Raw genomic sequence first — 22842 nt, 5'->3', positions numbered from 1 at the left:
CAGGCAGGGCAAATAGCTGTTGAGGGCATCACGCGTAGGATTCCCTTGGCGTCTCATCTGGGCTCTCAGTGCCTGTGTGGCACCCAGGCGCCTGGCAGCAGCGAGAGGAGAGAGGAAATTAATGGCTCAAGTCGTTTGGGTTTTGTTTTGGGTGTTTTTTCTTCTTTTTAATGATGCTGTCTCATTCCTCTGTTTTATCCCCAGCCCATCTGGTTTTGCTTGGTGCAGCCAGGATGCTCACGTGGGTCCCAGCACCGGGACGGAACTGACTATGGGAACAGAGGTTGCTTGTCACAGCCTTTGGCCCAAAGGTCACTGTGCTGGGAGAGATGTCATGAGAACTGAAAGGAGGGTAATTTTCAGGGATTATAGCGTTTCTCGCCCTGGGGATGGGAGCTGATGTAGAGCATCAAACCCTGGGAGCCATTAGCAGGAAATGCCTGTTTTTAATGGATGTATTTTCTCTTTCCCTCCTCCTCCCTTTCCCAAGTGAAGGCTTTCTTGGTTTCATAGCTCTGCGTGGCGCTTGTTCAGCATCGTAACCTCGTTAGGGAGCAGTGATTATCTGAGCCAGTTGCAGATCTGGCACGATAGATCTAAGAGAACAAACTTGGGCTGACCAAATTTTAGGTCGTCCGAGCTATTACCAGCGGTATACATTTTCACATCAGGACTCGAATTTCTTCAAAAGACAGAACTGTTCATGAATATTTACTAAAATATGTATTTTCTGCCTGCTGGTTTCCATGCCTTTAAAGCCGTGCTTTCGTTGTCCTTTGCAACAAGTAGAAAAACTTTGTTTCTTTAGCAAAGGCTGAGATTGTCATATGATCCCTTAAGTAATACCTTGGGGTTAAAGCATAACCAAAATGGCAAATAACAAAAATAGATACTGGGCTTGTGAAGTTGCAGGATTGAGCTATGGGTTTGCAATACATTCACAGGGGCTCAGGGATTAATATAGTTAATTTAGATACTTATCTTTTTTTATAGTCGTGTAGTTGAAACCTTGACTCTCGGTGCAGTCACTATTTCCAATATTTTACTAGTTCAAGAGCTTTAGGGCTGCGTGCTGTGGAGACAGCCAGGCAAAGGGAGGCAGGGAGTTTAAGTTGTGTTTGGAAGAGGAAATAACTAATCTGAAAACTGGGCTGGACAAAGGTGGTGTCAGCAGTGTTTGTGGGGTTTTTTAGTATGTTTTTTTTTCCCCTCTTTCAGTTTTTTACCATCTCCTTTTTTTCTCGTTTGCTTGTTCTTTCTGAAGTTTTCCTTTACTGCTGAGTGTTTTTTAATGAGCTTTTCCTCCTTGCTGCTGTTGCCCAGGCAGACTGAGCTGGACAAAGCCGGAGCAGCACCTTCACTCCGCCAATATACAGGTGGCCATGCCAGCTCCTGGCTGCCCGGGTGGCAGGTTTGGGTCCTGGGGGTCTTTGTGGGGAGCTGGGGCTGATGGGGAGACCTTATAGCAGGAGGGGAGGAGGAACAGAGTGTTCTCTTCTCCAGGTTTGTTTTTCCTTTCCTTTTATATTATTTTTTTTGTCTTTGACAAACTGCCTAATTGCTCACCTGGATGGCAACTGCCAAATGCTGAACTTTTGTTTATTAGGGACTTCATCCCGTAATTTCCACCCTTCTGCAATTAGCAGAGCGTCTTTTGAGTTCTCCCTCTGTCCTTCCCGAAATTGCAGCCTCCAAAGCTGATGATATCAGCGAGTTCTCCGACCCATCATCGTTGGTGCAGGCAGTGAGTGGCACTGGCCAGACAGCACCTTCATGGCGCAGCCCCTTTCTGTTCTGCTGCTGAATGGCGGGTCACGGCACTTGGCACATGGGTTTGTGCCCGGCCCCTTGCAGATTAGTCCAGTTTCATTCCTCCCCTTGCCCATGTGTTATGGTTTGAGAAAACCCTTAACAACCTCTTGTTGTTTAGACAATTATTCTATCACCCAATGACCCCTCCCCACCCGGAAAAGGGGAATCGGGGAACACAAAGAAACAAAGGGTTGAAATATAAATAGATTTAATAGACTAAGACTAAATAATTAAAATAATACTAAAGAACCAGTATTAATCCCAATACTGATACAAGATGTACAAGAATTATACTCAGACCATCCTGTCAGGGGGAAGCCGTGCGCTCCCAGCAGGGACAGCAAATGGCGGACACTGCCAGCGCAATGGCCTCAGGAGGAAGGGAAGGCCTCAGGGGTCCGGCACCGGGGCAAGGGGTTGTCTGGACCCGCTGCCATCAAGGGAGAGAGAGCTATGAAGCAAACTTTTCTAATTTGTATTGACTGTGATGTTCATGGTATGAAATAATCCCTGTTGGCCAGACTGGGTCAAAGGCCCAGGCCTTGCTCCTCCTTGTCCCTGGGCCTGGCAAGGCTCGAAAACACTACAACCTTGAATCCCACAGAGCCTGGCTGGCTATGAAGTAAATATTTTCACCAATTCAGACACTAGAGTCTTCTAAAAGTGCAATTTTTCCCAGCATTAGAAGAGAAGTTAGTCCTGTGTCTCTCAACCCAGGACACTATGGCAATACTGGCAGTATCCACATGGAAGCTCTGGGTGAGGGATTAAACAGCTCTTATGGAGCAGAGCCCAATAAAACAATTTACAGAAGCGTTCCAAGGGACATGGTACGTCCCAGCTTTCTGGCTGGTCCCTGGGCTACCCTCTCCGCCCAGGGCTGGCTTTGCCCTGTGCCCCTTGGCTCTGTGGCAACCAGCCATGTTGGAGATGCTTGCCCAGGTTTGAGGGGTTCTGGCAGGGCCATGGGCAAATCACATTTTCCTTCTCAAGCCCATAATCTGGCTCTAATTTCAAAGTGGCTTTAATCTCCAGGATAGGGAACTGCTGGAGAGGGGACAGCAGAGGACTACAAAGATGATGAGGGGCCTGGAGCATCTCCCTTACTGGGAGAGGCTGAGGGACTTGGGTCTGGAGAAGAGAAGGCTGAGGGGGAATCCGATCAATTCTTAAAAATACTTAAAGGGTGGGTGTCAAGAGGATGGGGCCAGTCTTTTTTCAGTGGTGCCCAGGGACAGGACAAGAGGAAATGGGCACAAACTTGAACATAAAGAAGTTCCACCTGAACATGAGGAGGAAATTCTTTACTTTGAGCCCTAGAACAGGCTGCCCAGGGAGGTGGTGGAGTCTCCTTCTCTGGAGACGTTTAAAAACCCCCTGGACGTGCTCCTGTGCAACCTGCTCTGGGTGGACCTGCTTTGGCAGGGGGGTTGGACTAGATGATCTCCAGAGGTCCCTTCCAGCCCCATGTGATTCTGTGGAGGAATCTTGCTGCTGGGACTGACTCGGGTTCAACTGAGTTTGGGCTCTGCTTTATCGCAGGCTTGTCAGTGCCAGCTGTGAAAACAGATTTAGCTTTAAAAAAAAAAATCCTGAGTTATGCAGCCCTGCTGTGGTCCTTAGCAAATTATCATTGCATACTAGTTAATTGTTTATCCATTAACTGACTGCGTCAATTATCTGACAAGGGGAGCCCGGCAGTACCTGGCACGGCGGGGAGAGGAGGAGGAGGGAGGATGCACATCCTTTCTGTGTTGGCTCCTCTCCACGTGCTTCTCCTCCAGCCCTGTCGATGTGGTATTTCTCTGCTGGTTTCCTTCACATGTAATTGCTGGCAGGGCACGTACAGAGTACGGACAGACCTCTTCTTCGGGCAAGTGCCTTAAATTCCCATGCAGCAGGAGTGTCTCTTCAGACTGAAAAAATAATGAACTGTCTTTTGTTTCTGAATGTGAATACAGACAGAAGAAACACGAGGCAAGATGTTGCTTTATTTCCTGCTAGAGATGGCCAGAGAAATTATTTGCCTGGAGTTCCAAGTGGGAAATAAATAGGATTTTATTGTACACAACGGTGCAGAGCAGGAAAGTGCGGCCACCCGGTGTGGGGCAGCTTGGGGCTCCCCCCTACCACCCCTGGGGTTATTTGGGAAAGCCTCCTTCCTGGGAATGCTATTTCTCTATCCCTGCTTTGTAGAGAAATCCTTTTTTCCTTTTTTTTTTTTTACGTGCCAGTCCAGCAAACCTCCAGCCACCAACACCCTGGGAGCCCTCGCTCCCAAGATGAAGCTGTTGATTCTGCATGTACTTTGGTATAAGAGAAGAGATTGACCCAGTTTTTCTTGATTCAAGTCTGTGTGCAAAAGGATTTTACTCTTTTTTTTTTTTTTTTTTTGTTTCTTTTTTTTTTTTCCTGGAGGCAGCTGATTTTAACGTGGTTTTGGGCTTATATGATATCAGCCCTATGCAGTAGTAAAATTATGTGCTTGTTTCAAGAGGAAACAATAATAACGTTCTTTCAAAAGCAGCTACACACATGAATTATTAAAAAGTTAAATTATTTCCAAATTACGACATGTCCAGCTCTTTCTGTGGAGCTCACTCAAGAATAATTGCGCAGTGCTCTTTGCAGAATTTAACATCAGAAATGTTGCACTTTTTCCTTTTAAAAAAAATAATAAAAATCATTCTGTCATACAATGTCACAGCTTCCATGAATATAAACGGGCATCCTTGTGTTGGATTCTGTAAAATGTTGCCTGTTTGTCCCATCTGTGTTTTCTCAGCGTAGTTGTCGAGCTATGACATTTATTGCAGAGCAGAACAAAGATTGAAGGGACTTTTCATCAGCAGCTGTAGCTTGGCTGTCAGCAGGGACTGGCAGCCTGGTCTGCAGCCCCACAGCGAGTTGCGGAGCCTGGAGGAGGAGGATGAGGAGGAAGAAGATGCTTTGCAAATACTCAAATGTGCTGAAAGCTTGCACCGGTGTTAGTGGACATGCCTCACATCTTGGGTGTTTTGGGGTTTTGTGAGGTTTTAAAATTTTTGAATTTTATTTTTCATTTTTAAAATTTCTTTTTTAAATTTTTGATTTATTTTTTTTTTTAAATTAACGTTTTAAAATTTTCTTTTACTTCCTCCTTCCCCATTTTTGTCCTGACTCAGGCTCTTGGTATGGGTGGGTGGGGATGAAGTGCTGTAGTCGTCAGTGCCCAAACATCTCCAAGTGCCACTGAGCAGGCAACAGCCTTCCTGCTGTCCCCGTCACGAAGGGGCAGTGGACTGGTCTCCTGCGGCCCCTCCTGGGCTGTAGAAGAGGTGTGAGCTCCCTGGGGGGCTGTTGGAAGGGTGAGGACGAGCTGCATCCTCTACCCATCTTGCTCCCAGGCTTTCTGTGGGCATTTGGGGTGCCCCTGATCCCACAGATGGGAGTTCTCCTGACTGTGGGATGGATGTGGCTAAGGGTCTGGAGGGAAGAGGGGACCACAGTCTGCTGGGGGTTTCCCTCAGCCCTGCCTGTGCTGAGGTGTTTGTGGAGGGGGGAGATGACAGCCTTGCTCCTTTCTCTTCCCCAGCCCCCTGTGGCTCTGGTGTGTGAGTCCCTGAGATGTCACTGAGAACCGAAAGCCATGCAGCTACGTCGACGCTGAAGAAGATCGCTGCAGACATGAGCAACATCATCGAGAGCCTGGACACCAGGGAGCTCCACTTCGAGGGGGAGGAGGTCGACTCGGAGGTGCTAAATGACCCAAAAGGTGCCGGTGAGTTAACACCTGTGTGTTCATCGAATCACAGAATTGCCTGGGTTGAAAGGGAACTTTCAGATCATTGAGTCCAACCATCGACCTAACGCTGACAGAAAACATCACTAAACAATATTCCTCAGACGTCTACCCATCTTTTAAATACCTCCAGGGATGGCAACTCCACCACCCCCCTGGGCAGCCTGTTCCAATGCTTGATAACCCTCTCAGTGTAAAAATTTTTCCTAAATATCTAATCTAAACCTCTCTTGGTGCAACTTGAGGCACCAACATTTCCTCTTGTCCTATCACCTTTTACTTGGGAGAACAGGCTGACCCTCACCTTGCTACAACCTCCTTTCAGGAGGTTCTCACCCCATGTCCCGCCTGGATTTAATAACAAATAATCCGTTGACAGGGAAAACATCAGTGGTTTTACCAAGCCCATGTGTTGACCCTGGTTTAGGACCAGGAAGCATTACTCTTACACTTGAGCTCTTCAAGCCAAGTCCCTTGAAAGCTTGTTGTTAAGCTCTCTTAAATAAAACCTGGTGTATTTTACTGCAATTAATGCTGCTGTGTAAATGCTCCCGTGTTAAAGTATGGCAACTACCTGCTGGCTTTCATGCCCTCGTTAATGGCTACAAGGCTGTTGAACTAATGGGGTTTGTGGTCCTTCCAGCGTGCATTCCCTTCTCTGCCATCTACCACACCTGTGGGTTCAAGGAGCCGGGCACGCAGACATACCTCACGGGATGTCCCATCCGAGTGCGTGTGTTGGAAGTGGAACGCTTTACTTCCACGAAGAAGGTCAGAACTTCCAGAAATTTCATTTCCTTTCCACGGAACTGTATTAAAATGCTGTTTGTAGGCTAATTTTGCGTGTGCTTGTTTGTGAGCTGGGGAAGCAGGAATGCCTGTGTCTCAGAAAAAGGCTCAAGAGAGAAGGCTTCTTGTCTGTTTATAAAACCTAATAAAGCAGAACAAGAAATTGTGAGGTGGAATGGTCCTTAAGTAAAATTGAATGAGGGCTCTTTAGATGAGCAGCTGCTGGAAAATGACTTCTGTCAAAGCTTCACCCCTCGTGGTGGTGTTCTCCTGCGCAGGTACCAAGCCCCAACGTTTACACCATCGAGCTGACCCATGGCGAGTTCACCTGGCAGGTGAAAAGGAAGTTCAAGCACTTCCAGGAGTTTCACAGGGAGCTGCTGAGGTACAAAGCCTTCGTGCGCATCCCTATCCCTACCAGGAGGTGAGTGTGTAGCCCCACGGATGTGGTGGGCTTTGGGATGATGTGATCTTTTCTCTTTTAATAACGTCTTGGTTTGGCTTCACCAGTCCCATTTAGTTTGCTGTAAGGAGGAGAGGGCAGAAGAATTTAGTCTCTACAAATATTTAGCAGCTATAATAAAAATACATCATCTCTACCTATTCAGCAGCTATAACCTAAGCAGTGTGAGCATCTCTCTACTGACCTAGGAAGCATGTTGGGTCCCAGGGCATCAGCTTTTGAGCAGAATTTGCCTTGAACTTGGAGAAGGGTTATGCTAATGCTAAAACTAATGGAAATGGTTGGTGCTGTGCAGCTGTCTGCTGGCATGGGCTGGATGTGGGAGGCATGGGGGTCTCCAGGTGGTCAGCCCTGCCTGGGGTGGCTGGAAGTGTAAGGGAAGCCATGGGAAGAGACGTGGTGTGGTTGGGTAAGAGCATCCTGCTGTGGGGATAAAGGGAAGGGTGAAATTATGAGGGGTTAAGAGCTGGGGCGAACATAATGCCCTAAAAATAGACTTTAGGTTCCCTTTGTGTGGTTGGGTAAGAGCATCCTGCTGTGGGGATAAAGGGAAGGGTGAAATTATGAGGGGTTAAGAGCTGGGGGAACATAATGCCCTAAAAATAGAGTTTAGGTTCCCTTTCCTTAAAATGGTAAAAGGAGACCCTGAAATGTTAAGCTGTGATGTTTCTGGGTTGTATTTTTATTTGTGAGCCAGTTGGAGCATACTGGCTTCTTTTAAATGAATCCACACTTCCTTTTTTTTTTTCCTTTGGCTTCCCTGCCCACCCATCTCTCAGTTTTTAAGAATTTGGATGGGGAAAAATAAAAGCCTCTCAGAAGAAAGGTAGCGTATGGAGGCATGCGCGCACTCAACGGCACGACATTGGGGTTTTGTTGTTTTTTTCCTTCCAGCCACACGGTGAGAAGACAATCCATCAAAAGGGGAGAGCCGAGGCAGATGCCGAGTCTGCCGCACACGGCGGAGAGCACGGTGCGGGAAGAGCACTTCTCCAGCAGGAGGGTAAGCACCCGCCTCGCTCTGTGTGGGGGCTGGAGAGATGCTTTGGGGGATCTTCTGAGGTGCAGAGATGCCAGGCATGTTGCATGCAAAGCCACACACTACCAAAGCTCTTATTTTATTACCGTTAAAGTCTTTTGCTTGACAAACTTAACTTTGACAAGTCCACACACTTAACGCCAAATTCGCCTCCAGGCAAAAAGGGTGCTGCTTCTCCCAGGGTTTATACTGGTGAGGTTCCTCTCTGCAGTTGAGGAAAACCATGATGCCCAGGGTGGCAGGTCCCCTCCTCCCACCTGCTGTGTTTTAAAGATAAAAGAAGCAGTTTGCAGAGTCAAGTTGCGTGATGGAGGCAGCCACCGCGGCCATCAAAACCTGAGAGATTTCAGTCCTGTCCTCCCCTGAAAGAGGAGATGACAGTCAGGCTCTTGATGCTGAAATGGGTAATTTTAGCTGAGGCACACGTGTTCCGTGTAACTTCATCAGATGTTAACAGATGGGCCCTTCCATGAAGAGGGTGGATGTCTTCCTACCTCTTCATTGCAGCTTCTTGAAAAAAGAGAAAAGCCACTAAAAAACAACAAGAGTCTGTAAAAAAAAAAAACATGAACAACCCGTGTTGGTTCACCCTGTGCTTATCGTTTTTTCTGCTGCTGAAGTCTCTGGTCCCAGAAGGTTGTGCCTTGTGGCTGTGCAGTGCAGATAACCCTCCCTGCTGTGCGTGGCTTCGTTGCTGCCCGGAAAGTTTCAGGAGAGATGTTGGTTTAAAAGAGGAAGAAAAATGTTTTCTACATCCCTTTCACCCCTCACCTTGGGTTCCTTGTGGGAAGCCCACAGCGTTCACCATAGGGATGTATCCCCTCTCCTGCCCCCCTAGGTAGCTCCGTTCTGTGATGCTAACACTGAGAAGGACAAAGGTCCTGATGGCATTTGTTTCTTCTCGGCTTTTGTCCTGTGGAACTCTGCCCAGTTTCCTGTGCCCAAACAGCTTCATCTCTTCTTTGCCTAGTTACCATGAGGATGGGAAGAGAACATCTCTCCTGTAATGGTTTCTTCTCTTCTCCCCTCCTGGCTGGGGAGGACAGGCTCTCCAGCGACCGGTCACCCAGCCGCTGCCCTCCCCATGGCTTTGGGACAGGGCAGCATGGCCACCATGCTCTTCATGCCATTAAGTTGGTGTTGTGGTGAAGTAGGCTCTCCCGGTTGCATCTGAGCCTGTGTTTTCTCACAAAGCTAGCTCGTGTGGGTCAAAAACAGTGGGGACTGATGTTGTATTTAAAGACATTCTGAAACTTGGGCTTCATCAAGAAAGTTGACCTCTAAAATGACAGCGCTGAGGAACAGGTCTTCTGGTGGAAGGTACAAACACGGATCTGTGAATAGTAAACAACCTGTGATCGAACTGTTTGATGCTGCTGAGCTATAATCTTCTGTGACCACATAATAATGTGTTTATCCATTCAAGCTGAGAAGTGTCAGATTTCTTGATTGCTTTCTGCTGAGCTATAATCTTCTGTGACCACATAATAATGTGTTTATCCATTCAAGCTGAAAAGTCTGATTTCTTGATTGCTTCCTAATGCCAGACAGTTGGATTGTGGGGGCTTTTTCTTGAAAATTCCTGCATCTTATCTAAAATTTCAATGTTCTAATTGTAGAAACAGCTGGAAGACTACTTGACAAAGATCCTAAAAATGCCGATGTACAGGAACTACCATGGAACAGTAAGTAGAAATTAGCTTGCTTAAATGCCAAAGAATAAATCGCTTTTAAAAACGTTGATTTTATTGGAAGGCATGTAGCTTATATAAGAAACATTTTACAGCTGTTTTGCAAGTGTTTTGGCTTAGCTGATTTCTCCAACATGGGTGTAATATGATTAAAAGGAGGAGAGTGAATGGCTCACTCTGGGAGGTCACTATTATAACACAGTAATGACCTCCTCAAGGTAGTCCAGTCCGTGGAGTGGGTTTTTGTTTAATTCTGGGAAGTGTTTAAGATGATAAGTTGAAATTTTAAATACTTAAAGCACTGGACTCGAAACCATTGCCCTTCAGTCCGGCCTTTGTGTGTGATCCTGGGTGCAAATTCATCTCAGTTTCCTATTCTGTGCAATTTCACTGCAGTTTGGTGTTGTTGAGTCTGTATGAGTGAGGCCCATTCGCCTCTGCAGGTATTTTGTTGCTTCCAAAGGTAATTGGCTTATTTCCCCAAGTCGATAGTCTTTTTGAAATGAGGAGAGATGTCAAATCCAACTTCAGGCCTATTTTAAGCAAAAATATTCCCTTTGAAAGGCATCCTCAAATGTTTCTTCAGTAGTCCTCACCTGTCAGCCGCAGCTGTAACATCTCCCTGGGATGGTAATTTATTTCCCCTTTTCTTGGCTGCATAATGACAGTCTTACTCTGTCTTTTGTATTACCAGCAAAACCTGATGCGTGCATCGAGTAGCTGCAGAGCTTAGTGATACTTCTGAGCAAGGGCTGGTAACTGGGAACACTTGGTTTTCAAACAAGAAATGTAGACTAAACTTAGGGTATCTGTAGCAGCCAGTTCTTCTCTTCAACTCTTCTTGTTGTTTGGTAGGAATTCAGCTCTTTTGCAGGATTTCCGTTGTGTTGGGTAGCTCATAGCTGGGTGTCGTGCCCAAAATCAGTGTGTGCTGCTGTTGCAGAGCTGGCTGTGTTGAGCCCCATGTGTTACATGGGGAAAAGTGCCCAAGCGGTGGCCATCGTGCTTTGGGTTGGCCATCATGCTTGGGGTTGCAAGAAGTCAGGGGGACCTCATCACTCTCTACAACTACTTGATAGGACACTGTAGAGAGGTTGGTGCTGGTCTCTTCTCACAGGTAATTAATGACAGAACGAGAGGGAATGGCTTCAAGCTCCAACAGGGTAGGTTTAGACTGAACATTAGGAAAGAATTTTTCACAGAAAGAGTGGTCGGGCATTGGAAGAGGCTGCCCAGGGAGGTGGTTGAGTCACCATCCCTGGATGTGTTTAAGAGCCGGTTAGATGTAGTGTTGGGGGATATGGTGTAGGGGAGGACTTTGTAGAGTAGGGTAGATGGTTGGACTCGATGATCCCAAGGGTCTCTTCCAACCTAGATGATTCTATGATTCTAAGTCCAGATCTGGGCTGAGAGGACTTGCGTTTCTTAGGGTCCTTCTTCTGGGGGCAGGATGAGGAGATTAAAGTCCTCTGCAGTCAAGAGCAGTGTTAGTCTGCGTGTGGGAAATAGTCATCTTTTGTTCTAGAGGCAAAATCGGGATAACTTGGCAATTTTGATCAGTAGCATATGCGAAGCGGGGGAGAGTTACTTTACAGTGTGGATCCATCTTGTCACTTTTAGGCAGGCATTGCTGCTTTTTTCCTTTTTTCTTTTTTTTTAAAATATTTTGGAGAATTTCTGCTCATGTAAGAAGGTGGGTGATCTTTTGACCAGGCTGCTGGGTGGCCGAGGCGAGGAGACGCGCGGTCCTGCCTTGCCCGGGCAGCTGTGGGGTTCTCCCCTCCTCCTGCGCTGAATCACCCTTCTGTCCCTGGAGCCAGATGTCACTTTGCACATAAATTCTCAGTTTGTTGTTGGCTCTCGCTGGGTTTGGCCGCAGTGAAGTGTTCAGTGAGTACTTTGCAGCTAATGGTGGCGGTGCCGCTAAGTGCAGCGGGTTAAATTCTCAGTTTGTTGTTGGCTCTCGCTGGGTTTGGCCGCAGCAAAGTGTTCAGTGAGTACTAGCGGTGCCGCTAAGTGCAGCGGGTCCTGCAGGCCATGCTGGAAGAAAGCACAGGGAGAAAAATGCTTCCCTTAAAACAATCCGCCTCCATTCTCAGGCCAGAGACTAAAGTGAAGGTTTCTGGCATTTTCCTTGGAACTGTGTTTGTTCTCCTTGGAACAAAATGAGGGCCTTGCTCTTCCTGTGGTTGAGATATCTTTTGCCTGGACGCTGAAAAATGCTGTAACTATCTTAATTTTGGAGGATGTTTTGACTCCTGCGTGTTCCTCTCGTCAAGTTCATGCATGGAGGTGATTTTCAAAATCCTAAATTCTTTGTGAAGTCAGACATGGAGTTATAATGGCAAGGTGTGACCTGCCCGATGAGTAACCCTCTGTCCTCATGAAGAGCCTGCTTGGGTCAATTGCGTCTTCTCAGAGGTGTTTTTACATCTGGCCTGCACAATTTAATTAATTTGCCTTTTTTTTTTTTTTTTTTTACTACTTTTATTTTGCGTTTGTGGTTAATTTGTCAGTGAGGGGAATCACAGTGTCCTGAGGATGTGCCATGCACTGGGAGACTTTGTGACAGTTTTGCAGACCTGAAGTCTCTGGTGGGTTGAGGGTCAGGTCCATGGTGACAACAGGATGGTCACCATGACCATCTGTGACAAAATTACAAAAAATTACAAAAAAAAAAAAATTACAAAAAAAATATTACAAAATCTGTAGCTCTGACAAAATTTACAGCCTTCTCACATTTCCCTTAATTTTTCAGCTTTTGTTCTAGCAGAGCATTTTGTGTGGAGTCCAGAAATAGGTCGGGGGATGCATTGGATTTTGTGATCAGACCCCAGGCTTTGTAGCCTTTCATAATTGGATTTTTTTCTCCCTTTTGGCAGCGTGACTTATGATTAAATCTCACATCTTCTAGTCCTTTCCAAAGCCCTTTTTTTATAGTACTTCTGGGTTGAAATGCTTCAAGACAATTACCATTAAAATGAATGTTGTGGGAATCTCAGTGTGTTAATTGTCCACACTTTTTTTTCTGGGAAGTGGAGATTGGGGTAATATAGCCCCAGACCATTAGGAAGCAGGGCCCATGGGCTTAACTGTATTCCATATAAAAAAAAAAATTATTAATTGAGCCTTTGCATTTTTTTTTTTTTTTTATGAGCTGTAATAGTTGAAAGATGCATAAGCAAAATGAAAATTAAGATTTGGTTGAACCGTAGTGCATGTGCCTGTAACAACTTGCATGAGCTTGAGTAGGGGAGTGTAAAAACCTCACCTTAAGTGAAAGGGGTCCAACATTAAGAAGAACTCAGATATGTGAGAGTGGCTGTTTTGCCTCTGATATGGCACTTGGACCTGCAGACCTTTGCAAAGGTCCCCACCCAACCCTTCAGTATTTTCAGTTATTGCACTTGAACTTTAGCATGTTTAATTTTTTTTTTTTTTTGGGTTAAGTATAAGCTAGTTTCTTGTGTAAGAAACAGCTGGTATCTTTTGCTGAACAATATTATTTCGAAGAGTGGTGTAATTTCATTTTATTGCTAGCCACAGCTGCTGATCAACTCCATGGGTTGTTTTTTTAACCCATTAAATTAAAAAACAAGCATCGGAATGAAAACGCAGCGACCTGCTCTGGGTGGACCTGCTTTGGCAGGGGGGGCTGGACTAGATGATCTCCAGAGGTCCCTTCCAGCCCCGTATCATTCTGTGATTCTGTAATTCTTTCTGAGATGCTCTATAAAATTTTTTCTTACATAAATCATGCGTGGTCGACATTGCTGGCGGAACGGGGTCATTTTACACCGTGGCTCCTGCACCTTGCAGCTGGTTCTCCACCTTCCGTAGCTTGTCTTTCCACAGCTGGTCACTCCCATCTCGTTTTGTGTGTATATATATATTATTTTTTTCTCTTTATCGCTACAACAATGTCATTGAAACTGCATTCTCTAGGCCGGTGTCTCATACTTAAAATATTCCACTGTGGATGGCTCTGAAACCGGAGTGGGATGCCGGCTCCCCGGGGAGGCAGCTGGGCAGCGCAGGAATTCCGATGTGAAGGGGATGAGAGCATCTCCCTGCTCTGCCTTCCCCTCTCAGGTCTCCTGCGAATGATGAGCACCTCGGATGAAAGGCACTGTAAGGGTAAAAATAGCTAGCGCAGCAATAATAATAATAATCAATCATCCCATCAGATATTTTCCACTGCACTGAGGAATCTCCTCCGAGCTGCCGGAATTTATTTTTTTCTTAATTTTTTTTACACACCAACATTCCTAATTGGTGTTGCTTGATGAACACTTGAGGAACTGCTGGAGAGGGGACAGCAGAGGGCTACAAAGATGCTGAGGGGCCTGGAGCACCTCCCTTACTGAGAGAGCCTGATGGACTTGGGTCTTTTTAGTCGGGAGAAGAGAAGGCTGAAGGGGGATCTGATCAACACCCATAAATACTTACTTTTATGCAAAAATAAGTGAAAAGTGCCTGGGTGCAGGCAAGTCTCCACCGTGCAAGGCAGCTCCATCGCAGAGCTTCTCCTGCCAGAGACCTGTCCTGCATGAGACACCCACAGCAAGCGTTTCTCCCTGCTAATGGGGCCCAGGGCTCAATAACGAGCAGACTGTTAGGAATGTCCTGCTGTGCCAAGAAAAGCCTGCTCGGTCAAAATCGCCCGGTGTCCTATTTTTAGAGGTGAACGTAATCGTGGCTGTGCTTTCTCACTGGCTTTGGGTGTTGTTACGTTCCTCTGCAATCTCTGCTGAAGCAGGAGGAGCTGCGAGGAGGCAGCTTGCTTCAATTTGAGATTTGCTGGTGAACTTGGTGGTACGGAAACGTGGGTTTCCCCAGCCTGCGCCTGCCACAGGGCTCCATCAGGGCTGACCCTGCTGCAGACCAGCAGAAGTCATGGAAGTCATGCTTGGTCTCACTCTCCTCCTGCCCCAGTGTGGCTTTTCTGTGGATTTTCGGCTCCCAGGGTCAAGATGGGGCCGTGGATGTGGGGCAGGAGTGTGTGCAGCGTTGAGTGGAAGCGACCTACTGTGATGGTCTTGGAGGATGCTCATGGATTGAGGGGCTGAACCCTCATGTGGTGTGTGGCCATGGGGTAGGGGGTCTCAAAGGGAATAGGATGGTCTCGGCCTTGGGGACATGTGCTTGTTCCCTCTCCAGCCCTTCTGTGAGGGTCACTGGAGGAAGGAGAGGGTTCAGGCAGCCGGCCGAGTTCACACAGGCCCCCAAACTTGAGCCCTTATTTCAGCCAGTGATGCAGGAGGGAGGATACTGGTGGGTCCCTATGATACTTGATTGTTCTCTTTGCCTCAAATGGGTTTTCCAAACCACACTTAAAATAAATAAGGAAACAAACAAAAAGCCCAACCAAACTACTTTCTTGGTCTTCTTGAAGGTGCTTAAGAAATGGCAGGTAACTTCTGCTGCGGATCTTCTGTAGGTTCTGTCTTTATGACAAGTCGCTTCAATGAAGCAAAGTTTTGTGGTTTGTTTTTTTTTTGTGGATTTCAGAATATGAAAGATGGAGGAATCTTTTATTCTTTCCCCAGATGGAGTTCATTGGAGTGAGCCAGCTGTCGTTCATCCATGACCTGGGACCAAAGGGCATGTGAGTTGTGAGCTGTGTCTTTGTGAGTTGTGATTCACCAAGAGCGTGGTTTTATAAAGAAATATTGTTCAAATTGATGGCTTTACTTTCTCATGGATAACTGAGTGGAGAGTATTTTGCTGGGTGTAAGAATGTATTAATGCTGAGACAGAGGCACTGGAACTTTGGGAAATAGTCTTGGGAATGGGCTGCAGGCCATCAGCTGGCTCATGAGTTTTCTCCCCTTCTCTCCCCACAGCCTATCAACCTACTTGTTCTCCTGCTTGTGCTATAAATCAGGGCCCTGCATTTCCTAAATCTGCATGATTTCCATCTGGGGGTGGGGGTGTATTTTTACCCTTTTTGCAGCTTTCAGGGCAGTGGCGCAGAGGTTGCTTGAGCACAGCTGGGGGTGGCAGGAGCCATCTCTGGGGGGTTCAGCAAGCATAGTCTACCTGAGAGCCCCACCTGCACCTCCAGGTGAGCCATGCCACCCATCCTGACCGTTTTTCTGTCCTTGTAGAGAAGGGTTGATCATGAAGCGCTCCGGGGGCCACCGCATACCCGGCCTGAACTGCTGCGGCCAAGGAAGGATGTGCTACCGATGGTCCAAAAGGTACTTCTGGGGCGGGCGAAGGTGGCGATGATGTGGGCTCCTTGGGCACACATGCAAAAATCCTCATTTGTTTTTTTTCTCCCCAAAAAGTCTGAAAGGGAGATTCCTATTTTTTTACAAAAGCCACGTATTTTCAGGTTAAAAGGGTCCGTAGGCTATTCCCCCCTCGCCCTCCTGTGTGGAGAACAGTGAGGTTTTTTCTTTTACTTCGGGGTTCATAGAAAGGATGTGTTGCTCCAGAGGAAAACTGGGATTTCCTACAGCCCTGAGCTGGCAGAAATGGCAATAAACCCCTGGTTGGTGCCCAGCTTTCCCTGCTGCGGGAAGGGGGAGCCCCCCAGGAGATGACGTGGCTGGTGACGCTGCCCCGGCCAGATTTCAGCACAGTTTTCTGAGCTTCCCTTCCTCAATTTACAAAAAGCAAATCTACTAATTAGCTACTTTGGACCTGGATTAAATCAGATGTGACCCACAGCAGTAAGGAGCTCTGGTGCAATTAACCTTGGAATTTAATATGTTGTCTCTTCCTTATTACTGCACGTGTTTAAATGCCAGTGTTTTCATGGGAGTTTTCACAACTCCCGTGTCCTTTCTTGCAGCAGACTGGTGTAACTTACTGTCCCCATCCCTTTACCTTCAGCATTAGATCTCGGTGTATCCCAGGGCTGCAGCACAGGGAGGTGTGTGCTACGGAAGAATATGTGTGTTATCAGCTGGCATCCAAAAAATGTAAGGGGTATTTCCTGGATCCTGCCCTTCCTGGGCAAATCTTTCCTTTTGAAAACCCAAATAGCACATATCTGCCTTCTAGCAACGATTTCTTGGTCTGTAAGAGCTTCTCCAAGCATTATCTGCCTTTGGATTTTAGCATTGCCAATGGGCAGTCATTAGTTCACCTTAAAAAATTCTGTTTTCCAACAAAGACTTTCTGCTTTCTTGTTAAGAAAAGGTCCTATTTCTTCATAGTCTTTCCAAAATTTCTTAATGTAATTTCACAGAAGTTCTCTATAATGAGTGCACAAGGAGATGAAGATGCGACCTTCTTCCAGGTCAAATCATTAAATTGTCTCCAATTCTTTTTTTCTCTTTTATGGTGAAAAAAAAGCCATTTCCTCTCAATGCCCCTCAGTTAACTCTTCCCTGTTATGCAGAGCTCAAGCTTTAGTGGGGACAGTAGAACATTCAGCTCTGATGGATCTTGATTTTCCTTTAGAGCCTAAAAAGGGGATGGGAGAAATGTTTGTGTGGGATTGTGTGCAGAGTAACACCAGAGGGTACCGAATCCCTGCTGGGACTGACAGTGTAAGCATCAATAAATAAGCAATTAACACTATTATTTCCCAGAGGGGGTTATTTAAGTGAAGGATTTTAGGACATATCAAGTGGGGGGCAAGACTGCCCCCGAGCACAGGGCAGACTGCATCCATCCTTTGCCCACAATGGCTTTGCCACAGGCACTGGGGTTTTATATCCCAAATTAATTTCATTTATCACAGTAAGTGGGGTGTGTTATGGCCATGGGGATGTGGAAACTGACATGGAGGAGGACAGTGGGGTGATGCTGTGGCTGGGCATGGGCAGGACTTCTCAGGCATGGAGAACTGCCTGGGAAAAACAGAAAGGGGAATGCTAGGAAATGTACTTTTTGAAGATATTTAGGAGTGAAATTATGGGCCAAATCATGGGGGGAGGGATTTTGGCACCAAATGAGAGGTGACGCTGGGATAACTCTTTCAGGGTCCTGAAAGAGAATAAATTATTATGGGATCTGGAAGTAGATCAAGAGCTGAGGCTGTTACTAAAGATACAGGAATGAACAGATTTTTTTTTGCGATATTTTCTGTTCCTTTGTGTGTTTCTGAATGCGCGGAAGAGTGACGTGGAGGTCTGGTGGTGGAGACCTGTGTAGGACAGAGGGGGCTGGTTACCCCAGCTACGCTGCAGGGGGAGAAAAAATTAGAAATGCCATTCACAGTAAAAAAAATGTGTTTTTTTTCTCCCAGAGTTGCCTTCAGGCTACGGTATTTATGTAAAACCTGCCGGTCATCTCTCATCATGTGTTTCTAACAGTGTGCCTGTTGCTTGGCAATAAAAGATTTCCAAAGTGCCTCGTTCATATATTTTGATAGGAGTGAAAGTGATGTTAGCATTATAATTAATGTTAGAAATGTCAAGTAACTCCCTTGTTGCCTCTAGATATAGCATACAAGCTGAATAAAAATCTGGGGTGGAAGAGTCCTTGTTGCACCTTGCCTGGTGCTGGGGGACCTGGCTGGGAAGTTTGTGGACAAGGAGGTTCTCATTGATTTTGTTTGACATGAAAGCCTATATCTTCAAAGGCTTGTGTAAAAAGGAGTTATGCAAATAATGCTAAAAAGTCTTGTATTGAATTCAAACTTATTACCCAAGTTCATAAAATAGGCGCTTTGCTGTTAAATAAAAATGTCCCCTGGACCATACCCCTAAAAAGAAATTTTACCTTTCAGTTGAATGCTTTCCTTTCTCTGGGAAATGATTTGCACTTGTTTTGAAGGGAACAATTCTCCATTTTATTAGCTTTTTTTTTTTATGGCTCATGCTTTGAAGACCGACATGGGTGAAATACAAGTTATGTGGTTGCTGTGCCCGTGCAGGTGGCTGGTGGTGAAGGACTCTTTCCTGCTGTACATGAAGCCAGACTCAGGGGCCATTGCCTTTGTCCTGCTGGTAGATAAGGAATTCAACATCAAGATTGGCCAGAAAGAAACAGAAACTAAATACGGGTTGCAGATCGACAATCTCTCTAGGTAAGAAATAGGATCTTTATTTAGATCTTTACTATTTCTTTGCTTTTGCTTTTTTTAAGGAGGAATCGATGCTGTGCTCTGGGTGTGGGGGGGTTAACAAGGGGTGCTGGGCTGCCCTGGTGCAGCTCAGCATCCTTTATACCTGCTGGGAATTTGGCCTGTGTAACGCTGATTATTTCCAATGTCTTAATGAGGCAGCCTCAGCTGCTGTTTGTCCATCCTTGCAGTTATTGCTGGGGCCTGGGGGCACGGTGAACGTGGAGTTGCACAGTCTGGTTTTGCAGCAATTGCTTACAGTCATTTATTAGGCACTCTGACCCTCTGTGCTACAAGCTGGAACGGGTTCCTCTGCATCCCAGCTGGAGCATTGCCCAAAAAACATGCTAGTTGGGATAAAGAGGTACTTCATATTTTTATAGTGGTGTACAGTATAAAATCATCTTTTAAAAAATACAGCATAAGCTGGGTCCAGCTCTCCTCCGAGTTAAGCTGATGCTATTAATTTAAATCTGCAGTATTTTTTTTATATATACTTGGCAGAGCAATACTGTGGTAGTCACTGGGATCAGTGCGGCGCTGGTTTATTCTTCTGCAAACAGAACAGCAGAGCAAAGACCCTCGCTATTCCTCGCTTCTTGCTTCAATAAAACATGAGTGATACAGGCGAGGAGCAGCCCAATTAAACACTTCAGCCTCCCACCCCCGTGCCGCCGTCTGTTTTACAGGTCGCTGATTTTGAAGTGTAACAGCTACAGACATGCCCAGTGGTGGAGGCAGGGCATCGACGAGTTCGTTCGGAAACACGGCAAGGACTTCCTCACGGAGCATCGCTTCGGCTCCTATGCAGCCGTGCAGGAGAACACCTTGGCCAAGTGGTGAGGACCACTTTTTTCAGTGATGCCCAGGGATTGGTGAGGACCACTTTTTTCAGTGATGCCCAAGGATTAGGATAAGAGGAAATGGGCACAAACTTGGATATAAGAAGTTCCACCTAAACATGAGGAGGAACTTCTTTACTTTGAGGGTGGCAGAGCCCTGGAACAGGCTGCCTAGAGAGGTGGTGGAGTCTCCTTCTCTGGAGACATCCAAGCAACCTGCTCTGGGTGGACCTGCTTTGGCAGGAGGTTGGACTAGATGATCTCCAGAGGTCCCTTCCAACCCCATGTGATTCTGTGACCGCAGTGGGGATGTGGCCGTATTGCAGTGCCTTGGGTGCTGTTATTGCCTGTGTTGGCCCCAGGTCTGATGGATGGAGCTGGTGGCATTCAGCAGCTGTAGGGACTGACAATAATTAAAAGAGTTGGGAAAAATGAGGCTTTCCTCACCGAGAGGAGAATAACGAGTGACAGGAGTGCTGTGATCCTGTTACAGCTGTGCATCGTTTTGAAACATCAAGTTTCATTTGAATTTGGACAGGTTGGGTATTTATTATTGTAATGATAAAAATAGTATTTTGTTGCATATATAATTGGCAGGGTGCTTAGGAGTTAAAAGCAGAACTGCTCTTTCGTTAAGGTATTCCTGGCTTCAATTTTATCCTGGTTTCTGACTCTGGAAATGCTGTTTCCTAAGGGTTTAGGTTTTTGGGCTCTGGATTGTAAGCCCATGGTAATGCAGGTGAAAACATCTGCCTCTGGCTACTCCCTTCTCCATAGCTCCCTCCCAAAGCAGCTCTGCTGCAGCCTGTCCTGCCCGTGCTCCTCTGCAACCAACTGATGGTCCGGTCACGTCCTTCGTGCTCTGAAATGCAAGATAAGTCCTGCCCACCACATTTGCAAGGCTGATTCTTCTTCTGTAAGGCAGCATTGCCCTTCCAGGCACCCTGGATGTGCTGGGATGCAAATATCACTCAGCTGGTTGAAAAGCAGATGAAATGAGAATCAGCAAATGCAAATTTGGGTATAGGGGCAAATTTGGGAGACGGGGCTTTATGCACACAGCGAGCCTCATGAGAAATCTTTCCCATCCATACTGTAATTTGCACTAAGCCATTTAATCTCCTTCTTTGGAGACATTCAAAACCCACCTGGACACGTTCCTGTGCAACCTGCTCTGGGTGGACCTGCTTTAGCAGGGGGGTTGGACTAGATGATCTCCAGAGGTCCCTTCCAACTCCATATCATTCTGTGATTCCCAGAAGCACCACGAAAAATTGATTCTAGCTGGAAGCAAACCCTTGCAGTGCTCTGGCTGCAGCTTCTGCCCTGCAGCAGCCGCTGCCCAAACGGTTTCTGTAAATCAAAGCAAACACCACTCCACCATCCTTCCCTGAGAGCCAAAACCAGCTCACACGTCGAGCAGAGCTCAAGAATAATGTGTGTGGTTGGCAGAAATACCAAGTGGCACTTAATGAAGCCGCACAATAAGAGATTATTAAGCTACTAATAGCAGCGTGACATTCCCTCTGCGTGTTGTCCTAATTCTCGAAATTTGGTATGTGTTTGCATTTGAGAAGAGAGTGTCAATGGCATTAACACCAAACCCCCCGTCAGCCTTCAGCTCTGGACTTGGTTTAAGGAAGAGGGAGGAAACTGAGGTCTTTGTGCTGTTTGTTTTTGCAGGTATGTAAACGCCAAGTCGTACTTTGAAGATGTGGCAAATGCCATGGAAGCAGCTAAGGAAGAGATTTTCATCACGGATTGGTGGTTAGTACTTGCACGTTCAGGGGTTGACTGGCCCTCTCCCTGGGGACGTTCCTGACAATGCGGCACTGTTGGGAGGCCCTACAGTATGGCAGCTAGCCCTGCGGCCAGATGGTTTGGCAGCACACCCAAACATCTCCTTGTGTTGTATTCAAAGGCCTTTTCAGGAGGGTTGGCAGCAAAAGCACGTGCTTGGAATCAGCAGCCTGGTTGCCTCCTTCCAAGGAAAGGCCTGGAATTGCCTGAGGGCACTACCTGAATTGCGAGTGTTGTGGCTTGAGTTGCTCATCAGGAGCGTAAAATCGCTGTAAACCCAAGGGGCAGGAATGGTTTTTGCTGTGTAAGGGAACATGGACACTCAAACACCTCTGAGAGTGCTCTTCCCATGTGAAGAAGTGCATAGGACCCTCCTTCCAGCTCCTCCTCACGGTTTTGGGAAGCCTCGTGCCAGCATTGAGGGCATCTTGGGGAGGGTGTGTGTGATTTTTGCTCTGCCCTTAAACTGGCCAGACAATGGAAGGGGAGTTTTATCACCTCAGGGCAGTTTTGTGGCTGGACGCCGGTTGCAGCGGCCCGTGTCTTGCCTTTGTGGGGATGAATGTGGCTGAGCCACCTTGGGGATGGGATGGTAGGGCAGGCTCCCAAGCCACAACTCAGACGTCCTCTTTAACCTTGGTCACCAATGGGATGGTAGGGCAGGCTCCCAAGCCACAGCTCAGATGTCCTCTTTAACCTTGGGCACGTCTCCGTGCTCCTCTTTCTCCATCTGTAAAATAAACCTCTTGCTACTAATCCACTGCCTGTAGGAACTGGGAGGATTAATTCTTAGGTGGTAATTATGAGAAAACTAAAGATGTTAGCATTTCCTGGGGTAAACCTGCTTCCAAACATGAGCACAGATAAACCCAATGCTCCTGGATCCCCACGTGCAGCATCGGGTAGCAACGCAAGAACACGGCATTTCAGACCCGTTGTCTCTTAACATTGTGTTCAGACCGTTCTTGAAACTGCAAAACTTATCTGAAACTCCAAGCTTCAGATAAAAACGCTGTTGTCAGAAGCATGTTTTTAGGATGTGGCAATATGCTTTCTCATCAAGCACAAGTTCTCATGCTCAGCACAAAAGTACAGGCATGAAATTCTGTCACCTTCCTTTGCAGGAGTTGGATGAGATTGCTTAATTATTCCGTGTAATCCTTAAAGCTATGAATCAATAAAATGTCTTGTTGAGAGATCATACTGCTTTGCCTTTAAGCAGCGAGGACAATTCAGCACAAATCTAGGCTACTCAGTACCGGGAGAACTGAAATGCCGCTCTTACTTATTTTTTATATCTACACATCTCTTTCAAATCTGCTCTGGGATTTTCTTTCGTTGCATCTTTCTTGCACAGATGGAGTCCAAGTTTCCCCATTTATACATCACTGTCAAATTTGGTCTCGTGGGTAGTTGAATACCGAGATGAATGTGCTGGACACATCCCCTGCCCTCTATAATGCTCCGTTATTAAAAAACAAAAGAGCTTGACGTTGGAGAGGGCATCACTCTGGGACGTGAGCCTTCATCCATTTTACATGAACTTTGATTTCTCTGCTTCCCAAGTTGATTATTTAGGCCAATGCTTTGTTTGCAGACT

General features: G+C 46.5%; 1 protein-coding gene across 1 annotated transcript in view; it reads left to right on the top strand.

Annotated features, from left to right (window-relative positions):
* Nucleotides 1-22842, top strand: part of PLD1 (phospholipase D1) — an 83059-nt gene that overhangs the window by 30236 nt on the left and 29981 nt on the right. The window contains exons 4-13 of the mRNA XM_014938832.1: nt 5387-5572; nt 6237-6364; nt 6661-6806; nt 7740-7848; nt 9504-9569; nt 15125-15183; nt 15686-15778; nt 18412-18564; nt 19290-19439; nt 21126-21209. Coding sequence (XP_014794318.1) covers nt 5419-5572; nt 6237-6364; nt 6661-6806; nt 7740-7848; nt 9504-9569; nt 15125-15183; nt 15686-15778; nt 18412-18564; nt 19290-19439; nt 21126-21209 — 1142 coding nt within the window. The 5' untranslated portion in view covers nt 5387-5418. The remainder of the gene's footprint in view (nt 1-5386; nt 5573-6236; nt 6365-6660; nt 6807-7739; nt 7849-9503; nt 9570-15124; nt 15184-15685; nt 15779-18411; nt 18565-19289; nt 19440-21125; nt 21210-22842) is intronic.

The sequence above is a fragment of the Calidris pugnax genome, unplaced genomic scaffold (assembly GCF_001431845.1).
Source record: "Calidris pugnax isolate Ruff unplaced genomic scaffold, ASM143184v1 scaffold52, whole genome shotgun sequence".
In the NCBI taxonomy this organism is placed as follows: Eukaryota; Metazoa; Chordata; class Aves; order Charadriiformes; family Scolopacidae; genus Calidris; species Calidris pugnax.
This window is presented reverse-complemented; position numbering and strand designations above follow the sequence as displayed.